Source organism: Erythranthe guttata, chromosome 2, assembly GCF_056151865.1.
Source record: "Erythranthe guttata isolate IM_541 chromosome 2, IM_541, whole genome shotgun sequence".
In the NCBI taxonomy this organism is placed as follows: domain Eukaryota; kingdom Viridiplantae; phylum Streptophyta; class Magnoliopsida; order Lamiales; family Phrymaceae; genus Erythranthe; species Erythranthe guttata.
In genome coordinates, this window is record NC_142534.1 from 16547042 (window position 1) to 16574239 (window position 27198).

The 27198-nt window shown below is 33.3% G+C and overlaps 5 protein-coding genes across 7 annotated transcripts; 2 read left to right on the forward strand and 3 right to left on the reverse strand.

Annotated features, from left to right (window-relative positions):
- The first annotated feature begins 1884 nt into the window (after window positions 1–1884).
- On the forward strand, window positions 1885–6034 carry LOC105963681 (VIN3-like protein 1). Of its 2 annotated transcripts, none has more exons than XM_012988117.2 (5): window positions 1885–2276; window positions 2997–3622; window positions 4231–4544; window positions 4628–5584; window positions 5680–6034. In XM_012988117.2, coding segments are annotated over exons 2-5 (1737 nt in total). In that variant the 5' UTR covers window positions 1885–2276; window positions 2997–3158; the 3' UTR covers window positions 5682–6034. The 2 variants fall into 2 exon arrangements, with proteins under 2 accessions (XP_012843571.1, XP_012843570.1); XM_012988116.2 differs by having other exon boundaries at window positions 1914–2276; window positions 4628–5588.
- Window positions 6035–9820: 3786 nt separating this feature from the next.
- Window positions 9821–13889, forward strand: LOC105963682 (spindle/kinetochore-associated-like protein). 2 transcript variants are annotated; one of them, XM_088813600.1, is made up of 10 exons: window positions 9821–10003; window positions 10132–10256; window positions 10766–10878; window positions 10984–11053; window positions 11187–11254; window positions 11345–11450; window positions 11556–11585; window positions 11666–11779; window positions 11904–11974; window positions 13574–13889. In XM_088813600.1, the coding sequence occupies exons 1-10, from the start codon at window positions 9907–9909 to the stop codon at window positions 13692–13694; spliced, it is 915 nt and encodes a 304-aa protein (XP_088669726.1). In that variant the 5' UTR covers window positions 9821–9906; the 3' UTR covers window positions 13695–13889. The 2 variants fall into 2 exon arrangements, with proteins under 2 accessions (XP_088669726.1, XP_012843572.1); XM_012988118.2 differs by lacking the exon at window positions 13574–13889 and having other exon boundaries at window positions 9825–10003; window positions 11904–12076.
- Window positions 12139–12623, reverse strand: LOC105963683 (putative lipid-binding protein At4g00165). The gene has a single exon (XM_012988119.2). The coding sequence runs from the start codon at window positions 12576–12578 to the stop codon at window positions 12177–12179; it is 402 nt and encodes a 133-aa protein (XP_012843573.1). The 5' UTR covers window positions 12579–12623; the 3' UTR covers window positions 12139–12176.
- Window positions 13890–15388: 1499 nt separating the features above from the next.
- LOC105963684 (vesicle-associated protein 1-3) lies at window positions 15389–18812 on the reverse strand. The gene is made up of 8 exons (XM_012988120.2): window positions 18527–18812; window positions 18205–18275; window positions 18033–18114; window positions 17817–17932; window positions 17573–17734; window positions 17446–17493; window positions 15824–15901; window positions 15389–15717 (listed from the first exon to the last, which is right to left on the reverse strand). Exons 1-8 carry the CDS (start codon window positions 18576–18578, stop codon window positions 15607–15609), a joined length of 720 nt encoding a protein of 239 aa, XP_012843574.1. The 5' UTR covers window positions 18579–18812; the 3' UTR covers window positions 15389–15606.
- Window positions 18813–20426: 1614 nt separating this feature from the next.
- On the reverse strand, window positions 20427–21963 carry LOC105963976 (protein RGF1 INDUCIBLE TRANSCRIPTION FACTOR 1). The gene is made up of 4 exons (XM_088815057.1): window positions 21781–21963; window positions 21302–21376; window positions 21051–21194; window positions 20427–20720 (listed from the first exon to the last, which is right to left on the reverse strand). The coding sequence occupies exons 1-4, from the start codon at window positions 21961–21963 to the stop codon at window positions 20427–20429; spliced, it is 696 nt and encodes a 231-aa protein (XP_088671183.1).
- Between the last annotated feature and the right edge of the window lie 5235 nt (window positions 21964–27198).

Genomic DNA, 27198 nt, shown 5'->3' on the forward strand with positions numbered 1-27198 from the left:
AAAAATGTGTGGTCTGCCCCACTCTGCAGTATGAAAAGACTATTTGGTTGGCCCAATTTTGTGTTAATTTTTTTAATTTTTGCAAACATTTTATTTATTTATTTATATATTTTTTTTCTTCTTTTTATCAATTTAGGAATTGGATAAAATTGAAAGGTTTTTGTGGATGAGATGTGTTTTACATAACCTTTTTGACCCCACTTGAACCCAACTTGTTTTCAAATTTTAATTTTATTCAATTTGTGACATTCTTTTTTTTCTTTTTATTTATTTATTTATTTCTGATGTATAAATACATATAGCATAACCTAAAATTTAAATTGACCTAATTAGTCTAATACGTTAGGTGCATGAACTTTTTTTTTTGGGCGAACACATCGATCGTCGTATTCTTGGTTCAGTCAATTCAGAATCTGCGTAGGATAGACCTTCGTACAATTAGATGATATACCTGATTATTTACACCATGTGCTTGTTAACCATATATGAGGTTAAATAACCATCTACTAAATACATATAAATTTTGGTGTGTGTCACTGTGTGTAATTATGTGTAAATCTACGACTAACAAACATCCAGTATAAATAAACCAAGTATAACATCTGATTTCCCGTGACCTCTCAAGTTTCGACTGTTCTTGGTCAACTTTTAGCTCGAAAAAATTCCGAATTACCTAAATTGAGTAATTAAACTTATAAATTATCTTAAAAGGTTATTACTTATTGGTTATGAACATTTCATGAAAATATGGAAATAGGTGGTCAAAGAAGTGTACATGTCTGTCTACCAATGGTAAGAATAGACAGAATGATGCAGCTGCCTTGTCTAATCACGTGCCTATATATATTAGCTAACATTCAATTCTTGATAATTATTTAGTATTTATCAAATAAAAAAAATAAAAAATTTTTTGGATAATTTGTTGTTATTACTTTTTCATCGACAAATAATATATTTGTTAATGCTGTTAATTAATCTGTTTACTTTTGTAAATTAAATCATAATTGTATTCAATTATATGTGATGGGGTTCAGTTTGGCAATTCTGGGCCGAACATTGGTTGGTGGGCTCGATGGTGAGGGAAAAATTGGCCCAAGATGTCGATATTGGGCTGAAAGCCCAATAAAAGTTAAATAAGTCGAGAGGTTCGCGGATGAAACGAAGATTGCTAGACAACGTAATATTAATTCACTTTTGAGTGCTTTAGGCAATACTCGACGATGAGGTGATGCAGAGATCGATGAAAATTAAAGATACAAAAAGATATTTTTTGTAAATAGATAAGGAAATAGCATCAATCTTGCGTAACGATCACGAGATCAAGATCAAATTCTAGAACTATGTACATGAAATTTTTTAGGCTAAGTTTTACACTCAAGAAACACACAAACAATAGAATATATTGATTTTTTTTCTTCATCTCCAAATTGTCTCTCTTTCGCTTGAATATTTTCGATTGCCGGTTGCTCTCGTCGGACCAATATTCTGACATCGAGTCACACTTAAGCGCTTATGTTACATAATATTAGGTCTCGTCGATTATCGATATCGAGTTCAATTGGATTAATTTCATTTAGTTAGATAGATAATAAGTTTAGTTTCTTTTATTAGATCTAGTACTAAAATGTTATTTTAAAAAAAAATATCTCAAATTCTTGTTACAATTATTGTAAATTAATTAGTACAAAATTTATCCAATTCAATCTAATCGAAGTTAATCTTATCTAATATAGTAGATAACCAAACGAGCTAACTTCCATATAAAGCAGTAAATGCTGTCGTCATAATTTACCCTTTTACTTATTCAAAATTTATGATTAAAAAAAAAAAAGAGTTGATTAAAATTATTAAATATTTAATCCCATCATCGGCCCACTTATCCTTGTCCGCAAATATAGTACCGTTTGTTTCTTGGGAAACCACAAACAACATCGGGCCGGGTAATACGGGTCGAAAACTAAACACACGGATGGGTGGGCGGGTGGGTGGGTTCCCAATTTTGATTTGACCCGACCCGCTTCAAACCAGACCTCGAGTGGCCCAAAATACCTCTCCTCTCTCTCTTGACTCTCTCTCTCTCTCTCTCTCTCACACACACACATACACACACTCGACGCAAAGGAAAATTCCTCCACACAGTGGGGAGCGCCTTTTGGAGACCTGGAATCGAATTCGGGCGTCGTCTTTGACGATTCAATTTGTAGGAATTCCGATTCTGTGCTGAGATCTTCCACCAATACGAATCCCCAATTCTCTCGTTCACCATTTGCTCAAGGGTAAACTACTTTTTTTTAATTTTTTTTTTTGAATTAGAAAAATAAAATCATAGGGTTTCTGCTTTCGATTTTACGGAAATTTAGCGTGTTTAGATTTGATTTGCTAAGTTTTTGCGGCGTTGAGCTGGAATCCCTACCTGCATTTCCCTATATGTGCAGACAAATGTATTATGTATGTATAGAATAATCTGTATATATATATATCTGTTCATGTCTTTTTTTGTCGGAGAAGTGTCTTGAGAAATCTATTAGTTGTTATTTGTCATACACTTTGTCTGATTAAACTGATCATAATTAGGCATTCGTTGGAAGGGTTATATTCGATTAATGTTAATCGAGATTTTGGTGCAACTGAGTTGAAAGAAAAGAATGTTGGTTGTGCTCAATATTTTAACTTGCATGTGCGCGTAGATCAGCTCGGTATTGTTCTGAACGATGCGTTGAGTTTCTTCGTCAGTTTGACGATCGTATTTTGTTGATCTGAAACATGGACGAACACGTGTTTTATTACTTACTAAAGCTTCCTTTATCTTTCATTTTGTGACTCGTCTGTCTTGGGAAGAGGGGGTTGAAGGAATTAGCTGAATTTTACGTTCATTATTTGTCATTGCTTGTAACAAAGAGCTAAACATCGCAATATTTCGGAACCATTTTATCTGTCCCTTATATATTTTGGTCGTTTTTCGCTCATTTACTTATTTAGTTTCTGTTGCTCAATAGCTTCATGCAGTGAAAAAAGTGAGTGGTTGAAATCTGGTTACCCTGAAATCTGAAGATGTGTCGGGATTCGAGAACTACCGTAAGGAATACTGAAATTATAACCAGTGAATATCTTATGTGAATTAGCATATAAGGTGAAGAAGCGATCAGTTTGAGGGCAGCATGGCAGAACAACTTCCGAGGGCTACTAAGAGAGCATCAAAGAATCACGAATTCAAGAAAGCATCTTCGAGTCCCAAAGAACAGCAACACCTGTCCCGAAAACAACAAAGGAAGGGGGAAAACGCGGTTCGGATTCCACCAAGTCCCGACCCATGTTTTGATTTCAAAAGTTCCAAGTCGTGGATCTGCAAAAATTCTGCATGTCGAGCCACTCTTTCAATAGACGACGCATTTTGCAAAAGGTGCTCTTGTTGCATTTGCCATTTATTTGATGACAACAAGGACCCGAGTCTTTGGTTGGAGTGCACGTCTGAATCTGGTCTTCGAGACTCGTGTGGCTTATCTTGCCACATTGAATGTGCCTTCCAAAATGGTAAGGTTGGGGTTGTTAATCTCGGGCAGTTGATGCAGTTGGATGGAAGCTATTGTTGTGCTTCGTGCGGTAAAGTTTCAGGCATACTTGGGTAAGTTGTTTTGCCTTTACCATGTTTTGGCACCTTATTGAAAATGTATTACTTTATTGACTGGTTCTACAGAATTTTTTGCTAAAATGAAATTTATGGGGGAAAATTACGATAGAGATGGTTTTGTTTTGTAGTGGTTCGAGTAAATATTTTGAATTAATGTATTTCGAAAGTTGTTGGGGTGTGTGAAAATATATGATTGAACGTGTCCATGTGAGATATATGTATAACAACAATTGTGATTTCTTGAAAATATCGGGGAAGGAAAGATGTGTTTTAGTCGATATTAACTTCTTTTTTAACTTCGATAGAATGAAATCTTTTGTGTAAAGGGAACCACACAGAGCAAAAATCTTCCAACTTAGCCCTAAAATTTCGCATGTAATTTCATGATGTTCTTGTCATTACAGAACTTACGTTCTTCATCCCATTCAAATAGTATCAAGTCTATAACTTTTGCTTACTGCAGATAGAACAATGCAAGCCAGCTGTTGAAAATTGAAATACACCATTTTTATTTCGATTCAACTAGTTTACAGTATAGCAGATAGAGATTAAGCTGATAAATTTTTAAGGCATTGTAACAAATGATATATTTATTTCGACAGATGCTGGAAGAAGCAGTTAACTATAGCCAACGACGCGCGCCGTGTAGATGTCTTATGCGATCGAATAAACTTGAGTTACAGGCTCCTTGACGGTACTTCCAAATATAATGAGTTTCACAAATTTGTTAAAGACGCCAAAGCTAAGTTAGAAACCGAAGTGGGCCCACTCAGTGGAGTTTCCGCAAAACTGGCTCGTGGCATTGCCAGTAGACTCTCTGTTTCTGCTGAGGTGCAGAGACTCTGCTCACTCGCAGTCGAAAAGGCCGACGAGTTTTTGATGGCCCCAACTTCTTCTTCAACCATCAATTTCATAGGTAATTAATAGCAGTAATAATAAAAGAATAAAAATTAACAATAATACTATTTTACGGTTTAATAAATTTCACGTATTTGGCAGAGGGTGCACTTCCAGCGGCGTGCAAGTTCATGTTCGAGGAAGTGACTTGTTCTTCGGTTGTAGTTCTATTGATTGAATTATCCACCACCCCATTAGATAGTGAAATTAAAGGCTATAAGCTCTGGTACTGCAAGACGAGAGAAGAGAATTACGAGAAAGACCCTGTTTCGGTTTTTCCAAGAGATCGAAGGAGGGTTTGGATATCCAATCTGCAGCCTTGCACGGAATATTCCTTCCGTATAATATCCTACACCGACAATGGTGACTTAGGTCATTCCGAAGCAAAGTGCTTCACAAAGAGCGTAGAAATAGTTCACCGAAATAATCCAAATTTAAAAGTTCCCGAAAAGGACGTTTCAGACAATGGAGGAAGCTCGAGCGGCGACCGACAACATAGGAATGGAACAGACATAGAATCGGATTCGGGTTTTAAAGTTCGTGACCTTGGAAGAATTTTAAGGGCTGTTTGGATCCAAGAAAATCGATGTTCGGGATCTTTCTGTGCGGTTAAGGTAGAAACTCGGGAGGAAAAGTCGCCACGTCAGCTCGACTTAAACGTTGCTTCTGTGCCTGATCTGAACGAAGAGTTTAGAGATGAAGTTAATGGAGCTTTAGAGACAGATGATGATTTTTCTAACGACGTTCGTCGAAAAACAGGGCAGGATTCTGACAGTACTCTGACGAATGGGTCTTCGTTGGGAGTGGTGAATGAGGTGTGTTTGGATGAGAATTTCGAATACTGTGTGAAGATCATTCATTTTCTGGAATGTGAGGGTTATATCGAGAAAGATTTTAGATTGAAATTGCTGACGTGGTTCAGTTTAAGAGCTACTGAGCAGGAAAGAAGAGTGGTGAACACTTTTATACAGACTTTGATCGAAGATCCAAGTAGTTTGGCGGGGCAGTTGGTTGATTCGTTTTCGGATTTATCCAGCAAAAGGCAGCGAAATAGTTTGTGTTAGTGAGTTACACTTTTTTTTTAAATTTTATTGTCGTTTTTTTTTTTTGAAGAAAATATACTGCAACTAAACTCGAATTGATTCTTTGTACAGGAATTTTTGAAGCTAGCAGATAATGGAGAAAGCCCGTGATTTCTTTCTTCACTGACGACGACTACTACTACTATTATTATTACCATTGTTGAAGAAAATGTCTCACGCATTGTGGGATTTATTTTCATTTAACCTAAAAATCTTGATTTTATCACTTTTGGCTAGTGAAATTTGAGCTGCAGATTTCGATTAATTCTAGAAGCGTAGAATTGCATGCTCTTTTCTTTAGACGTTCTATATTTAATTTAACTCGTCTCTCGATTTCTGTTGTTATGGGGATAATGTGGTGTGAAACAGATGTATTCGTACCGTTAACTTGATTTATTGAAAGCTACAGTTCGATGTCTTTGGTCTATATAATTGTTTCCAATTTTCGTTCGTGTGGATCTTGTATTGTACGGGTCCGGTAAACTTCCACTTTTTTTGCAATACTTTGCAACCAGACGAGTGATGTAAACCATACTAGATATAAGTAATGTACGATAAATTCGACCGATGAAACACCGACAAATGGATTCGAACTCTGGTTATTTATTTCTGATGAATTATATATATATATATATATATATATATATATAGTAATAAAAAAAAATTAAATAAATAAAAAAAGAGTGGCGTGGGGGCAAGGGTGGATGGGGTTATCAAGATGCATGCAGGGCTTTAAGATGACAAAGAAGAGTTAGAAAGTATGATCTCACAAATCCCACAGCCGCCTCGTTACACATTGCTGTACCGCCGTCGCTCCGTTCCACCGCCACTATCACCACCGCGCCACCACCACCACCACCACCCCCCCTCTCTCTCTCTCTCTATATATATCTCTATACGATATTTTATTGCAATATTTGAAGTATCTTTTAGGTAAATAGTCCTGCAAATATGTCCAATATATAATTAACTATTTTTGTATTTGTTTTATTCAAGATTGACAAAATTAACATAAAGTTTAAGGATTAAATAATAAATATTGTAAATGATAGGGGCCAAGTACAAAATCAAGAACACATCAAGATTAAACGAAACAAAACATTGAGAGGAGAGGGGGCTTGTTTGGACCACGCTAGCACCGTGACAAGCGCATAATCCACGTGGCGAGTTGAACCACGTGGGGTGGTGCCACGTGGAGCATGTGTGGTAGCCGTTATTAGTGGTTGAGCACTCAACTATGTCCCTTGCAATAGCTACACAAAAGTTTAAGCCATGCATACATGTCTTCTTCTTGCCTTCTCACTTGCCATTAATTTATTTGTTTCATCCACTTTTATATTTATTGTGATAATTTTTTTATTTGAGTAAATGATAGCAAAATGTTGGGAAAATTACACTTTTGATCCCTTAAGTTTATCTAAAATTCACATTTGGTCCCCTTCGTTTATAAGAAACATATTTAGTCCTTCGTGGTTAAAAAATCGAACACTTTTGGTCATTTCCATCGATTTCTATTAGTACTAAGCATGTGCATCTTGTCACAACTGACGGAATAATGGTTTGAACTTTGACGGAAATGACCGCGAATATTAAATTATTGAAACATGATGGACTAAATTAGAAAATAAGATAAATGACATGAATATTTTTGTCAAGCTATATTTTTCCTTAAAATCCACGTATATTTATTAGTTTTTTTTAATATGTGCACAACAACTCAAAACAACACTAATTTTGAAACAAAAGGAGTAATTAAGTAGAATGAGTAGGAAAAAATATGTGCCAAAGCTTGGTTTGGAGGAAATATCTATATATGTAAATTTTAATAATGAAATGAATTAAGTTAAGACTTTGACTTACAATTAATAATTGTTAAACTCATTACTAATTTGTTATCCTTACAATGAGTTAATAATGACCTCGATCAGTGTTCCATAAATCTTGAAAAAGGCTTCTCACTTTTTGCCTTTTCAACATTCAAATAAATAAATAAATAAATTAATAAAATAAATAAATTAAAATCAATATGAAAACAAGAAACAAGGAAAACACATGCCATTTAACACAAGAAAAACTTCACACACAAAGACAAGGAAATAAGTGTTCCTCGGTTTGAACAAATTTGGACAGGCTCTTGCTTTTGTGCTTCTCTTGTTCTTTACCTTCTTTTATATAGTATATTAATTAATTAACTATTTTTTTTTTTGATTTTTTAAATAAATAAACTTAAAACTCAAATTCTTCTTCATATATATATATACTAAGCAAAAGGCAGTGTTTTTTTGCTTCTCTTTTTCTCTGTAATTTTATTTGAGGTCCCAAATTGAAAAGATTTATATATATGTGAAAGAGACACAGAAAAGGCCACCCATACATCTGCATGTTCTAATTAAAGACTCCTACAAAATATATATATATATGTATATATTACCCGTTTTCATATATCGATCGATATATATTTATTCGGGATATTTTTTTCTTATCTAACTTGATCTGTTGCAAATTTATTGCACTATATAAGATCTCTTAGTTAGTTAGTTAATTTGTTGCTTCAAATGTCAATCACATTGTCACTTGTAGTAGTGCTACTACTATTAGTTCTTCAATGTTTTTGTTTCCATGCATGTAATGCTCGAAGTTTTGCGGTTGTCCGAAACGAGACTATTACCAAGGTTCGTATTATTACTACTCTTCCGTTTCGTTCAATACTTAGTAGTATATATATACACTTCTTGTCTCTATTCATTTTGCTGATTTAGGGTTTTATAAATAAATTTTCTATGCAGAAAAATGAGAATAAGTTGAATATTCCAGCTAGGGTTTCAACAAAATCTTCAAAAGCGGACAGCAGATTCGAGAAGGACGAGGCTGGAAAGAATATTCAGGCGAAAGGGAATATTCCGGTGGAAGTTTCATCCGGTGCAACACGGGTAGCTTCAGTTTCTTGGACGGTGCCTCACAAGAAAAGAGGAGAGCAAGAACCGGGGTTTAATTTAGACTACTTGCCACCAAAAACACACCCTCCGGTTCACAATTGATCAACTCTAGATCAAAATCTTCGATTAATTTTCTGAAAAAAGATGGTGAGATAGTTAATCAAGTTGTTGGGTTATGCCCTAGAATTATATCTCAGGGCACAAATATCTCGATTAATTGCATCGTACGATGCAATCTATCTCTATAAAAAAATCGCGTATTTAAATATGTATTAGTATATATACTAGAAACATGCATGTAATGTATATTGGAGAATGTTATATTATTGAAGAAATTGATGAGCTTTTTTGCCTTATTGTCACTCTTATCGTAAAACCGATTGTAAATTTTTTGTTTTCCGTCTATCGTCTGCTATAAGAAGTTTGTAATCGATGCATGCTTCTCTTTCATTTGTAGTGATCGATTTCTGCTGTCTTTTAAACGTCAAATCTAGTATATTATTTTCTACTTACACATTTTCATATAATCATTTCTGATCTGCTGTGCATTGTACTACCTTATACAGTGATCCAATAATACAGTGAGCATGAATATCTGAATATTTTTAAAATAAAAAATAAAAATGGAAATTGAAATCATGTATTACTAATTAATTATTTTCAAAATAAAATTAATCATTTTATCCATAAAAATTGACATTTGAACAAAAAAAATCTTGATCAAAAGTAATTTAATTTTCTACTTGCTTGCTACTCTTCAAGAATCGTTTAATAATGGCCTAAAATATTTTATATCGTTTTAGTTAATAACATGTTCGGTTCCTTTTATATGAAATAGACAAATGCCCACACATTAAAAAATGGGAAAAATACAGTATTGGTCCCTCAAGTTTGCACCAATTTCACATTTGGTCCCTCATACTTTCAAAAAATACATTTGGTCTCTCATGTATCAAAAATTCAACATTTTTAGTCATTTTTGTCAATTTTCTGTTAATAATAACGGAATCAAGTGTGTGCTCATCATTTCCTTAACTAGCGGATTAACGATAAATTGACAAAAATTACCAAAAATGTAAAATTATTGAAACATGAGGGACGAAAAATATTTTTTGTGAACACAACGGACCAAATATGGAATTAGTGCAAACTTGAGGGATGAAAACTGTAATTTTGTTATGAAAAAATTGTATGAAATTGATTACATTTCCCGCCAGAATATTTTTGATTCCATTTTGAAATATCGCTACTTACTCACTAACGACTTTAGCTTTTCTTCCGCCACTCAGAATCAGGACCCCTCTCTCTCTCTCACACACACACACACACACACATTCTCTCTCTCTCTAGAATTTTGAGAACGATGGAAGTGAAAGAAGCGGGAGCGTCACTTGATGCACTGATTTCATCGTTCAACAGCCGCGTCGCCGAGCTACAGCAGCTTGTCATTGCTCGCAACAGTTAATTTTTTTAATCGATTCCCCCCCCTTCCGATCATCAAATTTCAAATTGATTTGCCCTAAAAATCATTTGCATTTCGAAATTGTACAGATCGACCAATTTCTGTTGTTTTGTTGAAATTGAGCAGTGTATCCGGCGGGCAGCGTCAGCGATTTGACGGCGATTGATGCGTCGCTGAAGGGCATGGAGCTTCAGGTCCAAAATATTAAGACTCGTTTACGCGAAGAAACTCGAGCAATTCCTAAAGCCAAAGTAAAACATGATTTCTACATTGTTTTCTGTTTGTTACCTTCGATTTTGCTGTGGTTTTTGTTGAATTTTAGACTCCGATTACGAAATTGATGAAACTTTATGTATAAAGGTGAAATAGGATTTATGAAGTATGGAATGTTCGGAATTTGATGGTTTTTCTGGTATATATTTTAAATTAATGAATGTTCACATTTTCTGATGAATGTTTGAAATTTTCCGGTGAATATAATCGAAATTGACTTAGTTTCTGGTGAATATTAGGAATTGATGAATTTTGTTGTGAATGTTCGAAATTGGTGAATTTTCTGGTGAACTGTTCGAAATAGACTAAATTTCTGGTGAATATAATCGAAATTGACTGAGTTTCTGGTGAATATTAGGAATTGATGAATTTTGTGGTGCATGTTCGAAATTGACTAAATTTCTGGTGAAAATAATCGAAATTGACTAAATTTTATTTTTCTTAGTTTAGTGATGAGTTATTGGAATTGTTTTCATGGTGATTGCAGAAATTAATAGAGGCGGCACTGCAGCAACAAAAGAAATTGGAGACTATTTCCGCTTGTGTTCCGTCTTCCGTCACCGATACAAATACCAAATCGAATCACGATGCTAGCAAATGGTGGTTCTAAATCTTAATGCTAAAGTAGTTTTAGGTTCTCATATATATACTCATCAATCTAATTTTAAACTCTTTTATCTTTTTCGTTTTTTATATTTGTTTCAGCGTGCAAAGAGACGAGTACAAGCATGATCTTGGATTTGATTCTTTAAAGCTCGAGGAGCCTGCACCGAAAGTAACGAACATCTCCCATCTTATTGCATCTATTTTCATTTTTATTTGTAACAAGGTTTTAGTAAAAAGATTTCAAAAAAAAAATCCTTGGGAAGTTCTTACAGATTTAAATTTTCATTTATTTTTTGTTTCAGGAGAAAAAGGGGCGACCCTCCCCTCCAATGTGGTATGTCACGGCCGACGAGCTGAATTCTGTGTCATCGTAAGTGAATTTCGGTTTTAATTTGTGATATTTCAGCCTGCATATGTATTTATTACATATTTTAAGGTTATTTCTCAAATAAATTTGTAGGTATATGAAACAGAGGCTCACTCTGGAGAAAATGAATGCTGCAATTGAAGACATGGCAAGTTATGCTGAAGCAAATGCACAGCTTATTGCAGCACCGAGACGAAAGGTTATTGTTCGTCCTCGTTATTTTATTTCTTATTTTCCAGAATCTTTACTTAAAAATATTCCATTTTTACTGATCCTCTTTATTTTATTTTTCTAATTGGTGAAGCTGACCGAGAGTAACATTGACAAGGCTCTGGTAAGTATATATCCTCACATACAGGTTTATAGTCTCGTATAGTCATGCACAAAATTTTGATGTACGTATTATATATGCAGGAATTAAGGGAGATTTCAACGACAGACGGAGTGAAAGGAAAACACTTCTTTCTAGAATCAGATATTAAAGGGCCTTCACTGAAACTTGACAACACCGGAAAAGCACTGTTGACGGTTAGTGTTCCCCATTTAACCGAGAAAACAACCCCCCCTTTTTTTTCCTTCTGTGTAAGGGAAAATCGATAAATATGCATTTAATGTATGGAACTAATCTTCATGGCTTTTTAACCTTGGTTAGGTTCTTCGTCATTTGGGTCGGATAAGCGAGACTCGAATCGGGCATAACCGAGTCATCATCCTACTGAGGCCGTAAGTATCGATTTTATCTTACGAACAAAAATTCAAGAATTGCTCTCATGTTTTTTGGACAATGCAGTCTATACTTTTTTAAGGTAACATTTTTCTTGTTAATACATTATCCAAAACAATGCCACCTAATCATGAATACAAAGATTACAAGACACAAACAAACAAACCAAACAACAGATACATAAATCGGAACAAAATACCCTTAAGAACAAACGAACCCTTTCGGAACTTTCTTGCCACATGAATTAACAACCAAACTCAAAGCAACTGGTATATCAATCTTGACAAGGCCAAGTACATTGGCCTTAATTGCAGTGCACAAACACAATGCAGCTTCGACGTTAGCTAAGCCCTCGATAAGTGCGCAGCATTTCTTGCTAGGTTTAGTCCCGATAACCTCGTGAACAAGTCCTAACCAGTCTCCACAGACACCGAATTTAAGTGTGTCTCTGGGGCATTTGGCGGGGCCCACTTTTGGTGGGGCCGATGCCGAAGGAGTGCTCTTCGGCGGGCATGGCACATTTTCAGATGAAACACAAGTGAGGAAGAAGAAGATGATGTTGATGAGTGTAATCAAAGTAGGGATTTTATTTAGACTTGCCATTATTCTTAGCTGTGTTTTTTTTTTTGCGAATTGGGGTTTTTATATACAAAATTATTTTATTTAGTTTATTTATTTATTTATGTATTGCATATAGTGATTGGTGTGGGTTGAATAAGAAGTTATATATCTAATCTTTGTGTTGTGTTTATTGACCACTCATAGTGGCTGATTTTTGGACCATGTGGACTAAGATCACATGTTGTGATTTTGGCTCTACCTGTCTGGGCAGCATAATCTTTTTTTTTTTTTTTCTTTTTTTTAAATTTTTTTTAAATCTTTTAATTGGCCGGCTACAACTACACTCAAAATGGAACCAAACTTTTGACCTAATATTAAGAGAGTGTGTACACTTATAAATGCACAAAGCGAATTTCTATCGATTCCAATCTGAAAATTTACGATTTTAGATCCGAATATATTCATTATGAGTCCAGTTTTTATGAAAAAAAATTGGATGGGGAAAGGAAATCTATACAAGCATCCGATTTTCGACTTGATTTTAATCTTTGAAAGTAGTTCCAAATTTTACTTTTATAATATCAATATCATTAAATAATTTATATTATATGTGAATAAAAATTAATTGAACTTTGTTGATTTTGATCTGAAAAATCTGATTTTGGAACGAACTGAAATCAGTTTTTCATTTTCAATTTTTTTGTTTCAGAATTTCTCAGAAAGATTTATGCATCCAATTTCCACCCATACTAGTGAATATTATTTGATTTTTTTTTTAAATAAACAAAGAAACAAACATTGAGTGTTTACCCGGAAATAAACTTTGTCACAATATGTTGATTCTTGGGGAAGAGGAAATCGGAAAAACAACCCAGATCATTACGTAAGCATTAAATAAAATAAAAATAATTAAAAAAAAAAAAGATTTTCTTGCTTAATACGACACAGAAATAGCATATATATTATAAACAGAGAGCCAAACTCCATAAACAAACAAAAAATGGTATTCATAAGAAGCAAACTGATGTTCATGTTAGGGATAATCGGAGGAGCATACGTTGCTCAAAACTACGACGTACCGAATATCAAGAATTTGATCAAAACCGCGATGTTGAAGGGGAAGACTCTCGAGCAGACCTACCGGAAACCCAACCCTAATAGCTCCACTAATCACAATTTAGATGAATAAATTTTATTCAGTGTGTTAATCGCAATGTAATCTTATTTATATTTCTATCTTTTCATTCCTCTGTTATTTATTTTCAGTGTTGTTTATCCCACAGTTTTGTGATGATGATGATGGTTTGAAAATTGAATTGAAATAGATATTTTAATTTTTGTGAATTGATTAAATTGATCTCGCTAGTTATTTTGAATTTAATACTTCCATATTGTATTTGTTGTTTTGGATAATTCTTTTTTTATTTCGAGTTATATGTCACTTAGTTGCAGGGAAGAATTAATGGTAAAACAATTAATGGGAATAACTATTTTTATAACTTTATTGTGTTTTTCTCTAGAATTCATTAACATTTATTAGTTTTGCTTAGTAGTGAAAATTGGTAAAAGTTCTCTCAAAAACTTAATGGGATATTTTGAGTTTGCTTAAAGTCTACCGGGCAGCTTAATTGGACATTTTATACTAATAACTTAGAGTCTTAGACGGAAAATGAACGGTATAGTTGGAGAGTTTAGACTGAAAATATACAGCTCAGTAAGAGAGTTTAGACGGAAAATAGATAGATTTGACTGAGAAGGAGGGTTGAGACCGATGAGAATAACATTGTTGTCAAAAATTAAGCGGGCGGGGGCGAGGGAGTGGCATGAGAGGCGAATGAACGGAATTTGTTAGCCTTTGGTCCGGCAGCAATTGTACACGTACCAATTGGTTCTAGGACAACTAGTAGTGTTGCTAGTAGTCCTACAAAATTAGTATCAATGTGTATTTGCAATCTAAACTCTCTAACTAAGATACTCAGAAGAACTTTTAGTAAAATGAGAAAATATAAGTGTCTTGATAAAAGAAAAAATAATCTATACTTAGAAGAACTTTTAGTAAAATGAGAAAATATATGTGTCTTGATAAAAGAAAAAATAATATAAACTCTCTAACTAAGATGCTCAGAAGAACTTCTAGTAAAATGGGAATATATATAAGTGTCCTGGTAAAAGAAAAAATAATTAGACTTGAAGGGTGTTTTAGTAAATATAAATGTCATGATACAACAATTTATATTGGATTGGTGACAAAGAAATTTGTTTGGCGAGGAGGGTTCAAGGAAATTGATGTTGTTTATTCTACTAATTTAAAGAGTTGACAAATGACACTTGAATAAGTATATTACGCGTGCCCTAATTCCCAAGAAAACCCTTCAATATATATATATATACATCTTCCATAACTTGTATAAACTATAAACAGGGGTACAAAAAGAAATCAGAGAGAGAGAGAGAGAGAGAATGGCAATATTGAGAAGAAGCATTACATTAATGGCAGGTACATTTTTGGGTGTATATATTGCACAGAATTACAATGTACCAAATGTCAGCAAATTGGTCAAAGCTGCTGGTTTTATGGTCAAACATTTGGAGGAGACATACCGCAAACCTATCAACAAAACCAAACCTGAAGAACATGATAATGTTCAACAATGATTGCTTATACAGTACCACCTTTTCCACATACTAATGTGTGTTTTCTGTGTGTGTGTGTGTAAAGATCATGTATAAATTTAAACTTCGTTTGATAATAATTGCTTGTGCTGGTGTATTAATATGACCATTTCACATGATCCATTAAATCGAGTTTCAAGATTTTCCCCCAAAAATAAGAAGAAAAAAAAACAGAGATATTGCCTTCAAAATCGAGAGCGTTTAGAGTATTCGACTAAGCTCGATTTACGTAAAATATGACACTCACCACCATCAAAAGCAGGGCATGTTCGAATTCTGATAATACATAATTGCATTTGCCAACAATTTTTGGCATGAAAAAAAAAAATATTTGCCTCAAGTTCTTGAATTTAATTATAATAAATTTCTTGTAATATAAATTAATTATAATAATCACTTATTTCCTGATGAAATATCCCACAATAAAGCCCACAATTAGGCCAAAAATCAGCTTCATAATAGATACACCACCACCTTGTCCTCGTCTCGTTTCTTTTCGTATCAATTCCTGCCCAAGATAAAAATGAGAATAAAAACAGGGATTCGACTGATGATTCTGTTCTAATAACAACTGTATAAGAAAAAGTAATTGAACGTAGAAATCGAGCAAATACCAATTCACTAAGGAGCTTTTGGTTTTGTTTGAGAACAGAAGCTTTCTCGTCGTTCAACTTCGATACAGTTGACCATCCCTGAAGAAGATGAAAAATATTGCTCAAAGTTGAAATCAATGGGCAACTCGGGTAAATTACGGCCGCACCCTTGAGGGAAGGTCAAATTACGAAAAACTCCCACATATTTGGGTAATTACAACCACTCCCTCAACTATGAATTTCTTACACACCTACCATTGGGATGTCAAATTTAGTTAAATCTTCTAGATTACGTGGAATATTCTCCACCCCAGTTTGTACCCGTTTTTCGCCATTCAAGTTCCACATTTTGAAACAATACGATCATAAGATGTGTCTCTCGACTTGTAAATATCAGATTGTGGTGCATCAGAAAATGCATTTTTGCACAAAACGAGTACAAACTAAAGAATATTCCACGAAAGCTACAAGATTTTATTGGATTTGACACCATAAGGGTGGACGTGTAAGACGATTCATAGTTGAGGGGTTGGTTGTAATTACCCACACATGAGGAAGTTTTTCATAATTTGACCTTACCGGTAACCGTAATTTAGGGGTGAGTTCGGGACGGGATTTCGGGAATTCGGGATTTTCGGGATCGGGATTTCGGGATTCGGGATAGAAATTTCAAATCCCAATCCCGTCCCAAACTATTAAATCCCGGTTATATCGGTATCCCTAAATATTTCGGGAATCGGGATTGGGATCGGGAAATCCCATATTTTGCCTAAAAACTAAGAAATATTGCATCTTTTTTCCATTAGTATTATTTTATATACTAAACCAACTTGAATATATTATATACATACTATTGTTCTTGCCTTATTTATTTTTACCACAAAACTTGGAACAAATAATATTTTAAAAATTTAAAAATAAGTTGAAACAATATATTTTATATTGTATTTCTCATCTCCTTGACACTATATATATATATATATATATATATATATATATATATATATATATATATATATATATATATATATATATATATATATATATATATATATATATATATATATATGTGTGTGTGTGTGTGTATTTTTTTTATTAGTTTTTTTTTCTTTTTTTCCTAATTCGGGATTAAAATATCCCGATCGGGATTGAACCAATTCCCTAATACCGATCCCGTATTTGTTCTTAATCCCAATCCCGAATCCCGTAATCCCGAATTCCCGAAGTTTTAGTCCCAAATAGTAAAATTCCGATCGGGACGGGACGGGATCCCGAATCCCGATCCCAAATGCCCAGCTCTACCGTAATTTACCCGATATATATATCTATATATATAAATATCATCTTTTAAAGAAACAGCAGAAGTATTTATTATATACAATAAAGCAGCAAAAAAAGATAAAATCCAAAAAGCTTTTACTAGTTACGGCCCTAATAAGTAACAAAGCGTTACTCTAACATAGTTTATTTCGAGTTTTATACGAGCGACTCTGAAAATGCATTGTCTGCAGCTATTTTCTTTTTCTTTTTTTCTTTTTTCTTTAATTAAAGATTCGAGCCCCATAATTTGTGAGTCTATACGCAACATACATCTATATTCAATAAAACGCAATGCAGAAATTGGGGTGGGGTGGAAAAATCACCTCAGAAGATGGCGAATTTCCCATCAATTTGTTCAACGAGCCAGCTACCTGATTTAATTAAACGCAGGAATCAACAACCAATAAAAGGAATTTACGAAAGATCAAAAAGAAAACGATGAAAACTCACAGCCTCGGAAAACGAGGATTTTTTAATGTCATCCTCAGCCGAAGAAGTACCAGGTGAAGTCCCTTCTTCGTCCCCTTCGGGTACTGGAGACGGAGGGTTTGCTGGAATATACACAACCCTCAATCTAAACTCGTCCACAACTTTCCCCTCTTCCCTATTAAACTGCAATTAAATAAAATAAAAAATTAAAATTAAAAGATCGAACAACGTAATACGAAACATAAGTTTCACGACGATAACACACCATTTCTGGGGTTACATCCTTATTCGTTGCACCACTTGGAGCAACAACACTCTGAACAAGAAACTTGTCACGAGATTGCATATCGGGTGGAGCTTCTTTTTGTGCTTGCATAGTAACTACAAAAATCGAACAAACGAAACCCGCATGTAAATAAAACACGAAACACCATATTTTATCGAGTAAACCAAATTATTTTCTTTAGGTATAAAAATTCACCTGTAACATTGCACACAGAATTGGGCAAAACAATGCCGGCATTAGGGCGAACGCAGTACCTTTTCGGATTCGTTGTTTTGACCTTTTTTTTCCCCATTAAAAAAATCATCAATATCTAATAAAAGCATCAATGGATTGCAATAAAGAATCGATTTTTACGAAGGGAATCTACCTTAAAAGCGATGTATTGATCGGTTTTATTCGACAACTGCATAGAACATGAACTCTGCTTCCTCAATTCAACTGTTCAGACAAAAGCCCACAACCAAAATCAACACTCAAAATCACATGCCCTAAATCAATTAAACCTAAAATCTGAATTTGTGAAAACCTAAAAATAAAAATTAATTATAACAATAATAATAAAAAACCTGAAAAAGGTAACTTAATTTAACAAGAAAAAAACAAAAAGTAAGAACAATCCCGCTTTTTTTCTTTTTGTTCACTGATCTGAGGAAAACGAATAAAAAAGATTCGAAAAAAGATTCGCTTACATGGGAATTTAAGTTCTGAGGGCTGAATACCGATAAAATCACCCATGCTCATACTTCTGAAGATTGATTCAAATCAAGAAATTTATTTTTCTTATTTACAAATTTGGTCGGAAACAAATTTATGAGAGTTGCGATATAGAAATAGATAATAAGAGGGATGATTCTTCTTTCTGGGTTTGACCCCAGACGAACGCACTGAATTAAATTTATTTAATTATTTTATTTTCGGTTTTTGGTTTTTTCCTCTTATTTTGTTTTTGGTGAGTGATTTACATATATTTTTTGTAGATTTATTTATTTTATTTCTTTATTTCTTTATGAACTTGATTTGAAAAGTGTTTCATGTTTTTTATATGTAATTAATTTGTGAAAAGCTATTTCACAACTATTGAAATATCTTCTGAAAAAATTATTAAAAAAACTACTTTGAGATTAAAATAGATTTTATGTTCATTTTCGAATACTAACTTGGAACTGCGTTTAGTTGCACACGGATTAAAAATTTCATTAAATAGTTATTAATTTAATAGGAAAATTCGAAATTGCCATTTATTTAGTTCCCAGTTTCTCTATATGATTAGTCATTAATCTCTCATTAATTCATTAACTATATATGTAGAAGGTGAAAATCATTCCCTCTTTCTGTCAAAGAGGTTCGTCGGTTTATTCTATGTTACATCGGGTAAAATATATCGGATAGATCTTTATCATTTATATACACTCACACACACATAGACATTGGTATACACATACACATTGGTGTGTAGATCAACGATAAAAAAATACCTAGGCCCCGTTTGGTTGCCAAATAAGCCATGATTAACTCAATAGTTGGTCTTAATTTGATGTTAGGTATCCCCAATAAATTGTCGGGTCGACCCGCCAAAATTATATAATCTTGTCTTATCTTGCCTTCTAGTGAGTTTTTTTGTTGGACGTCGCGAGCTCCAATAAAATAATTGAGTTTCATTATATTATTTAATGTTATCTTGGTTAACCTTATCTTGCCAACCAAACGGGGCCCTAGTATAGTCTTTACTTAGTGTAAGCATAGAATGATATAAATAACCGAGGTTTATCATGACCTTTTGTCATATTACTATAAATAGAGATTCTCCATATACAATAAAAGAAAATAAATCTTAATTCAAGACGTTCTTCATTGAATCAAATGCGAACTTCATCAAATAAAGCCCTTACGAAGTCAAGATCGTAGGAACATTGAAGGATCAAAATCCATCAAGAACTCCAAGATTTTCAACTCAAAGTCGTCAACGTTCGTCGTTTGATTCGAGATTCAAGTAGCAAGATCCTCGAAAAATGTTGTCGAGGCTCAAAATTAAATACGAAGAAAATCAAGTTTACGACTCGACTCCAAATTTTCAGAGTCAGTTTTATATTGTTCTTAATAGAAGAATCAAATGATTAAATTAGAAGTCGTAAGCCACGATATTTAACAAATATGAAAAACTTGCTCAAATATACTTGATAAACCACAATAAATATTGTCGCTTACGACCTCTAATTTAATTTATCAAACCATAATTAAATGTTAATGCAGTCTCTTTTAGACAATTTTTTTTGTCCCAAATAATATGTCATTTTATATTTTCAATTGAGCATTAATTGCCTCTTTTTATTCAATATAATTTTGCCTTTATCACTCTTAATTACTAATAAATGATAAATGTAAATTAGTGATTTCCTATATTTTTATGCTACAATCTATGCATATTTACTGAGTTTCTTAATATATACGCAGCTTTAAAAAGACCAGACATATAATATTGGAATGAGTGAAAACATGAGTATTGCTATACTCTCTCGTCCCAAAATATTTATGTTAATTTTTAAAAGATAATATATACATATTGAATTAGCATTGATTAAAAAAGAAACATCAATGAAGTGGTGACCGGTGAGGGATACCTTTTCTCCGGTTCATTATTGACTCTGAAATCTCACAAACCGGTCTCAACTCTGATGGGATGCAGCGACGGATGCTTCTTTTTTTCTTCACAATTTCCGTTGCTGGCGTGCTGGTGAGGTGTTGACTGTGGAGTTGACCACCGCCGCCGCTGTTGGAGCCGGAGTTGGACCTCGGTGAACCGGTTTGTTCCATCACCAACTCATGTACCTCCGCTAAGCGGAGGTACGATGAAAGGCTGCACCCACTTGTCAATATATGTTCTAGCTGCCATGATAAAATTACGACAAACTCTAGTGAGAATAATCGTAATTACGAAATGGGTCGAATTTAAAATTTGTAGATTTTGACGAGAAAATTCATCTACTACGTGCGAGTGTGGGTGTTTTTTAAGGTACATTTTATTTTGAATTAAGATCTAACTAGAAATTCTCTTTCTCGTTTTGTTTCCATTGACAAAGAATCGGCATTGATTCGAACTGCACCAGTGATTTTTTTTTTTGTCGAATAATAGCTTGCAAACCATACGAGAGACATAAACCACACTAGACTAACCATGTGTGACAAATAATTTATTCTCGATTTTGCATGGACAACCTTGCACGAGAGCGAGCAGTAGAGATACGACGGTTGCAGGTTCCTGGTGGTGCACGTGACGCAGAGGTTGCAAGAAGATCTTGGTTGCCTTGTTTGAGTCCTCTTATTTATAAACATCACTTTTTCTTTGTTAACAATATTACACTGCACCCAAAATAAACAAATAAATAAATTATTTGCATTAATTGTTTTAAAAACAAAAACCCTAACTGAAAATAATTTCATTAATTTATGTTAGAAGCTAAGCTTACTTGAATTTGAGCACAGTCGATTAGTTTATTAGCATCGACGAGCCTTATTACATCGTTATGCATATACCTCCTTATCTGCCAATATATTATAAATCCAAGTAAGAAAAAAAATAAGGGTAAATAGCACTTAACCCCCTTGTAGTGTGTACATTTTGCACATAACTCCTTTATGGTATGAAATTAGGCACATAACTCCCTTGTAGTTTGAACATTTTACACATGACCCCCTTATGGTATGAAATTAGGCACATAACTCCCTTATGGTTTTGACATTTTGCACATGACCCCGCCCCTTATGGTATGAAATATCAAAACCACTAGGGGGTTATGTGTCTAATTTCATACCATAAGGGGGCCATGTGCAAAATATCCAAACCAAGGGAGTTATGTGTTATTTACTCAAAAAATAAAGAATAATAATGTAGTTAATTAATTAAATTTGGAAATTAGTTTGAAATAATCAAGAAAATTAATCAAACCTGTACGAAACGGTGAGAGGTGTGATTAGGGAAGCACTGAGGGCATATTGCTACGCAACAATCGAAACAAAACGTATTCTTCTCGTTTTTCTTTACATCTTGGTGAGTTAAACAAGCATTGAAAAACTTGTCTGAAATGAGAGATGAAAGCCAAAGTGGAACCACCGATGAATCCAACTGCATAATAATATTCAAACAGATCATCAATTAATTTATTATACATGCATGCATGCATGCATTAACCAGTTCTAGAGAGAGTAGAGAGTTTTAGAGAGAGAGAGAGAGACCGAACCATATCTTATGTTTTTGTTGGTTTTAAGTTTGAATTTAGTTTGAGGAGAATTGGTATATATATATATATATATATATATATATATATATATATATATATATATATACCAATTCTCCTCAAATGAAAAGATAGTGACAGAATGAAAAGATATCTGCATGCAGGGAGAAAGATCTCTCTGTATGTATATGTGTGTATATATAATATAAAACACATACATGATATAAATTAAAGTATGTTTCTGTCTCTATATATGTATATAGAGGGAGGCGGCGCCTCCTGCAAAACAAATCTGAATTACACTGAGTGGAGGTGTTGGCGTGTGTATTTGGTATGTAATCATTTTATTTCGTATCGATTGTAATTTTAGAGTTCCAATGATGCATTTACTATATTCAATATTCTTCGGCAGATATTATAATTATTTGAAAAGAAACAACAAAGAAGAAAAAAAAAAGTAATGAGTAGTTTAGTTTATTTTTTATTTATTTTGCTTGCAATTTATACACGTTTTATTATAGTATTAGTTACCAATGTAGTATATTGATAAGACAGACTATCAAAATTAATTATTACTTTAGAGTTCCAATGATGCATTAATTATATATTTATTTATTTTGTCGGCACTTGCACAGAAAAATTATTATCATAAAGAGGAATAATGGTTTAAAGATTTTTGATGGATATTTTGCCGTCTAGTCTTTTCATATCAAATCAATTAAATTTTAGAATTCCAACGAAGCATGTAATATGCGTGACACCCCTCAAATCAAACCTAATTAGATGTGAATGACATCCTCAAATAGAATAATTTAACTAAATCCTTAATTTTAAACCAATTTTGACATACACCCTTTTATTTTATTTTAACCCCAAAATACCCTTAAACCTAATTAAATATCACGTGATTTTCTTCTTCTCTTATTTTTCTCTCTCTCCCTTTCTCTCTTCGGTTGCGCCGCCCAACTTCTCCCCTTCTCTCTCTTTCTTTTCTTTTCATTGTATATTATTTGTGTGCCACCCAATATCTCCCCTTCACTCCCCTTTTTTTTTTGGTGTAGTAGATCTGAAATTTTGATGAATTGAGGCGGAGGACAACAGATCTGTACCCAATGGCGGCGGCGACGGCGGCGGCTATTCCGAAAGAGCTTTGCGTGGCGGCTTTGCAGTACCCGACTCGCCTAGGGCCGGTGGGAAGGGGAGATTGCATCACCCTTTGTGCACGTGGTGGTTGGGGGCAGCAGGGAAGGGTTGGCGATGTGTTTCAACGACGTTGGTTTGCTTGTTGCACGTTTTCGGGGGCGACAAGGGCTGGGTGAATCCATGGTAGGTGTGTGTTTTACAAGGCGAGGACGGCTTAACGGTGGTTGGTCTTCATTTGCTGGCGGCTCTCGGTTTCAAAAGAGTGATATTATGATTTTCAGAATGACTACAGTAGTTTACGAGTCTGACGGCGTTGTGAATCGAAGGGTCGGCGCGAAGGTTCAAGAGTGCGGATCTAGGGTTTCAGAGTGACTATAGTTGCCTATGGATTACTACAAGTGACTATGGATTACTACAGATATATATATTCAGAGTAGTCTATGGATTACTACACGTAACTATGGGTTACTATAATTGTCTATGTGTTCCTGCTGCAGAGACAATGGGTAGTATACTGTGAAATTGGATATATGATTTGGATGACTATAAATGACTACGTGGAATTATGAATGATTATATATATTGTGATTCATATTCTGCATTTATCGATAAAAAAATAAATAAATAATAGTTAAAAATGTATAAAGCAAATTAAAAAGATATGAAATATTAATTTTAAATATCAGACAAAGAAAAAATACGAAAAAGAAAAAAAAAAACAGAGAAACACGTTCTACGTAAAAAAAATTATAACAAAAATTTTAGATGCAAAAATGAAAATGTTAAATTCAGAATAAAAACCGATAAAAGCAGTTTAAATATTACTTGGAGCAAATTTCATTTTTTATATATGAAGGGCATTTTTGGAATTAAATTTGTAAAGGATGTAAAACAAAGGTTTAGTTTGACTTGTCATTTAGTTCTAATAATGTTTGCCACTAGGGACCTATATCTTAAGGCCCCTTTATTATATTATTTAAAATATTATTTCAAGAGGTTTAATTATCAGAGAGAAAAAATAATTAAAAAGAGTATTTTAAGTCCATTATATTATTTTCTAATTTATTTTGGGCTTGAGTATAATTATTGGGCTTGTTTAATTGAGCCCATATACTTAATGATAAGCTATGACTCATAATATATCCGGCCCTTGTACATTAATATCAAATCGCCATTAGTGATAATAATTGGAGCAAAACAAGTTACCGACGCAGTCATCAATAAATTAACTCGAATCACATCAAATAACGACGCAGTCAATAATAAATTAACTCGAATCACATCAAGATAATTCTCGAATCTTGAATGAATAATATGATAATCTAAATAATTCTTCGATAATCTTCCTCAATTGAGAGAAACGAGACATTTCCTATGCAAAAAACACGTTTGGGCGCCGGATCGGAGCTGGGTTCAGGTGAAAATCCTTTGATGCTCAAATCAGTTCAAATCCAAGAGAGAGATGAACTATTTATATACTAGAGTAATCTAATTATTGTTTTGAAATACTGAAATGATTTGTGCAGGCCAAAATTAAACATTCAGGCGCATTTTTTACCATTCTTCAAAAATAAAAAGTAAAAAAACTCAAAACTCTCTCAACCTTTCGATTTTCTTTCGCAAAGCCCGTGCAAATCGTCAACAGATCGGAGGTAATTTTTACGTTTTTACGATCCTCTTGTTATGTAGATTACGAATCCGGAAAAAAAAACGAAAAAAATCACACGTTGGCCTGCTCGTGTGAATTTACACGAGCGCATCCACTGTGCTCGTGTAAATCCACACGAGCAGGCATTTTTATTATTTGTTTTTTTTTTTTTTAATTGCTCGTGTAAAAACACACGAGCGGTTGCAAAGTGCTCGTGTGATTTCACACGAACGCTTTTCAACCGCTCGTGTGTTTTTACACGAGCAGATTAATTTTTTTTTTTTTTGATTTATAAGATGCTCGTGCAAAAACATGCGAGCATTTCAACAGTGCTCGTGTGAAATCAGATGAACACTGTTGAAATGCTCGCATGTTTTTGCACGAGCACAACAATTTAAATTTTTTTTTTTTTATTGGGTAGGAATAGTACAAAAGGTAAATAGTTATGGTAAAAAGGTAAAAAATCATGGTAAAAAAATGTCTGAATGTTTAATTTGACCTGCGTATATCATAACCCTTTGAAATATTAACTTGGACTTTAATTAATAATTAATACTTATATCTATGATTATAAATTTTGGATTTCACTATTCTTCTAGTCCAATCACATCATATATAAATACAAAACAATTTCCAGGGCGTAAAAACAACTGCAACATCAGCTTTATCAGCTAATTTTCTGAGTTGGAAGATATGAAGATATGGCAGCTATTGCCAACTAATTATTAGTGTATTATATTTATTTTTATAAAAATAATTAATATATTGTTTTTTTTTCGTGGTCTTTGAATTTTTATTTTTTTTGGATGTTAAGCATTACCATTTTTGACTAGAGATCTCCAACAAATTCTCCAAACCTACTACTTTATTTATTTATTTATTTTCCTAAATTAACAAATCTAACTATCACCAAAATATTCTCTATTTGTTCTTTTCTTTGATTCCAAGTTGTTGACCTAACAATGAGTGTTTGATGTTTGTTTTCTTACTAAATTGTGTAATGAATCAATATCAAGATTATATTGTTGAAATTTCTTCCTTCATTGATGCAAAAATATATACACTCAAGCAACAAATCTTATGATTATTTTACTTCAAAATGTGGAGTTCGAATGAGGACAAAATGGGCATAAACAAGATAATATTCCACACAATCTAAAAGATTATGTTAAACTCAACAACGTAAGGGTGGATGTGTAGGACGATTCATAGTTCAGGGATATCGTTATAATTACCAAAAAAATAGGGTTTTTTTCATAATTTAACTTTACCTCAAGGGGCTCCCCTTAATTTATCCAAAAGTTTTAGTGAAATCACATGGGCCAAAATGAGTAAATCTTTCGGCCCAACAAGAGTATCTTCAATTTCAGACTCTTATGGTATCCCTACCTAAATCAGCCCATATTTTTTTTTTCTTAATTTAGAAATTCTTTAATTTTTAATTTTTTATAACACTGAATAAATAATTAATAATTAAATTTTAAAGAATAAATAAAATATAAATAAAACATTTAGCCGAAAACATGAAGAATTTGGTCGGCCACTAACATTTCGCATGTTACTCTATCATTCATTCATTCCCCTCTTGTTACCGTTACTCCCACTCTTATTACTTCTTTATTTATTTTAATACATATTAATTAATACTAAACTACTTTTAAATATTAAATTCAGCCTCTCTTGATTTATTATTGTTAACTAAGTTTTTTCTATACCAAGGTACATTTAAACTTTAAAGTAAGAAAAATAAAATCATTCCAAACTATTTTTCTATAGCAAATGAATTTTCAACCAATTATAATAGTGCACCGACTGGACTTTCAATGTCGTGCAATAACTTGCAAACCACACAAAATGTAAAACACACTAGTTATTTATTTTTAGATTAGCTTCACAAGAAAAGTATTTCTTCAAACGAAATTTCTATAAATTAATACAATCTGAATTAAAAAAAAACTATTAATTTATCAAAACATTGAATTATCGAGCTACTAATTTAGCACGTATTATAGTGTCAGGACCGGAAGAAACTATTAATTAATAAAATCACTTTTTTTTCTTAATTTATTTTTCTATGGAATAAAAAGGAAAAAAAAATTAATTTATAGAAATATTAATTTAAAAAAAAAGAATAGAAAATGATAAAAGGAATGGTAACTTACAAATACCCCCTGAGGTATGGTCAATTTACAAAAAAAACCCCTCCTGTTTGGATAATTACATCTACCCCTCAACTATGTTTTTTTCTTACACCTCCACCCTTATGGTGTCAAATTCAACATAATCATCTAGATTTCGTGGAATGTGCTCTAGTTTGTACTCGTTTTGAGTAAAAATA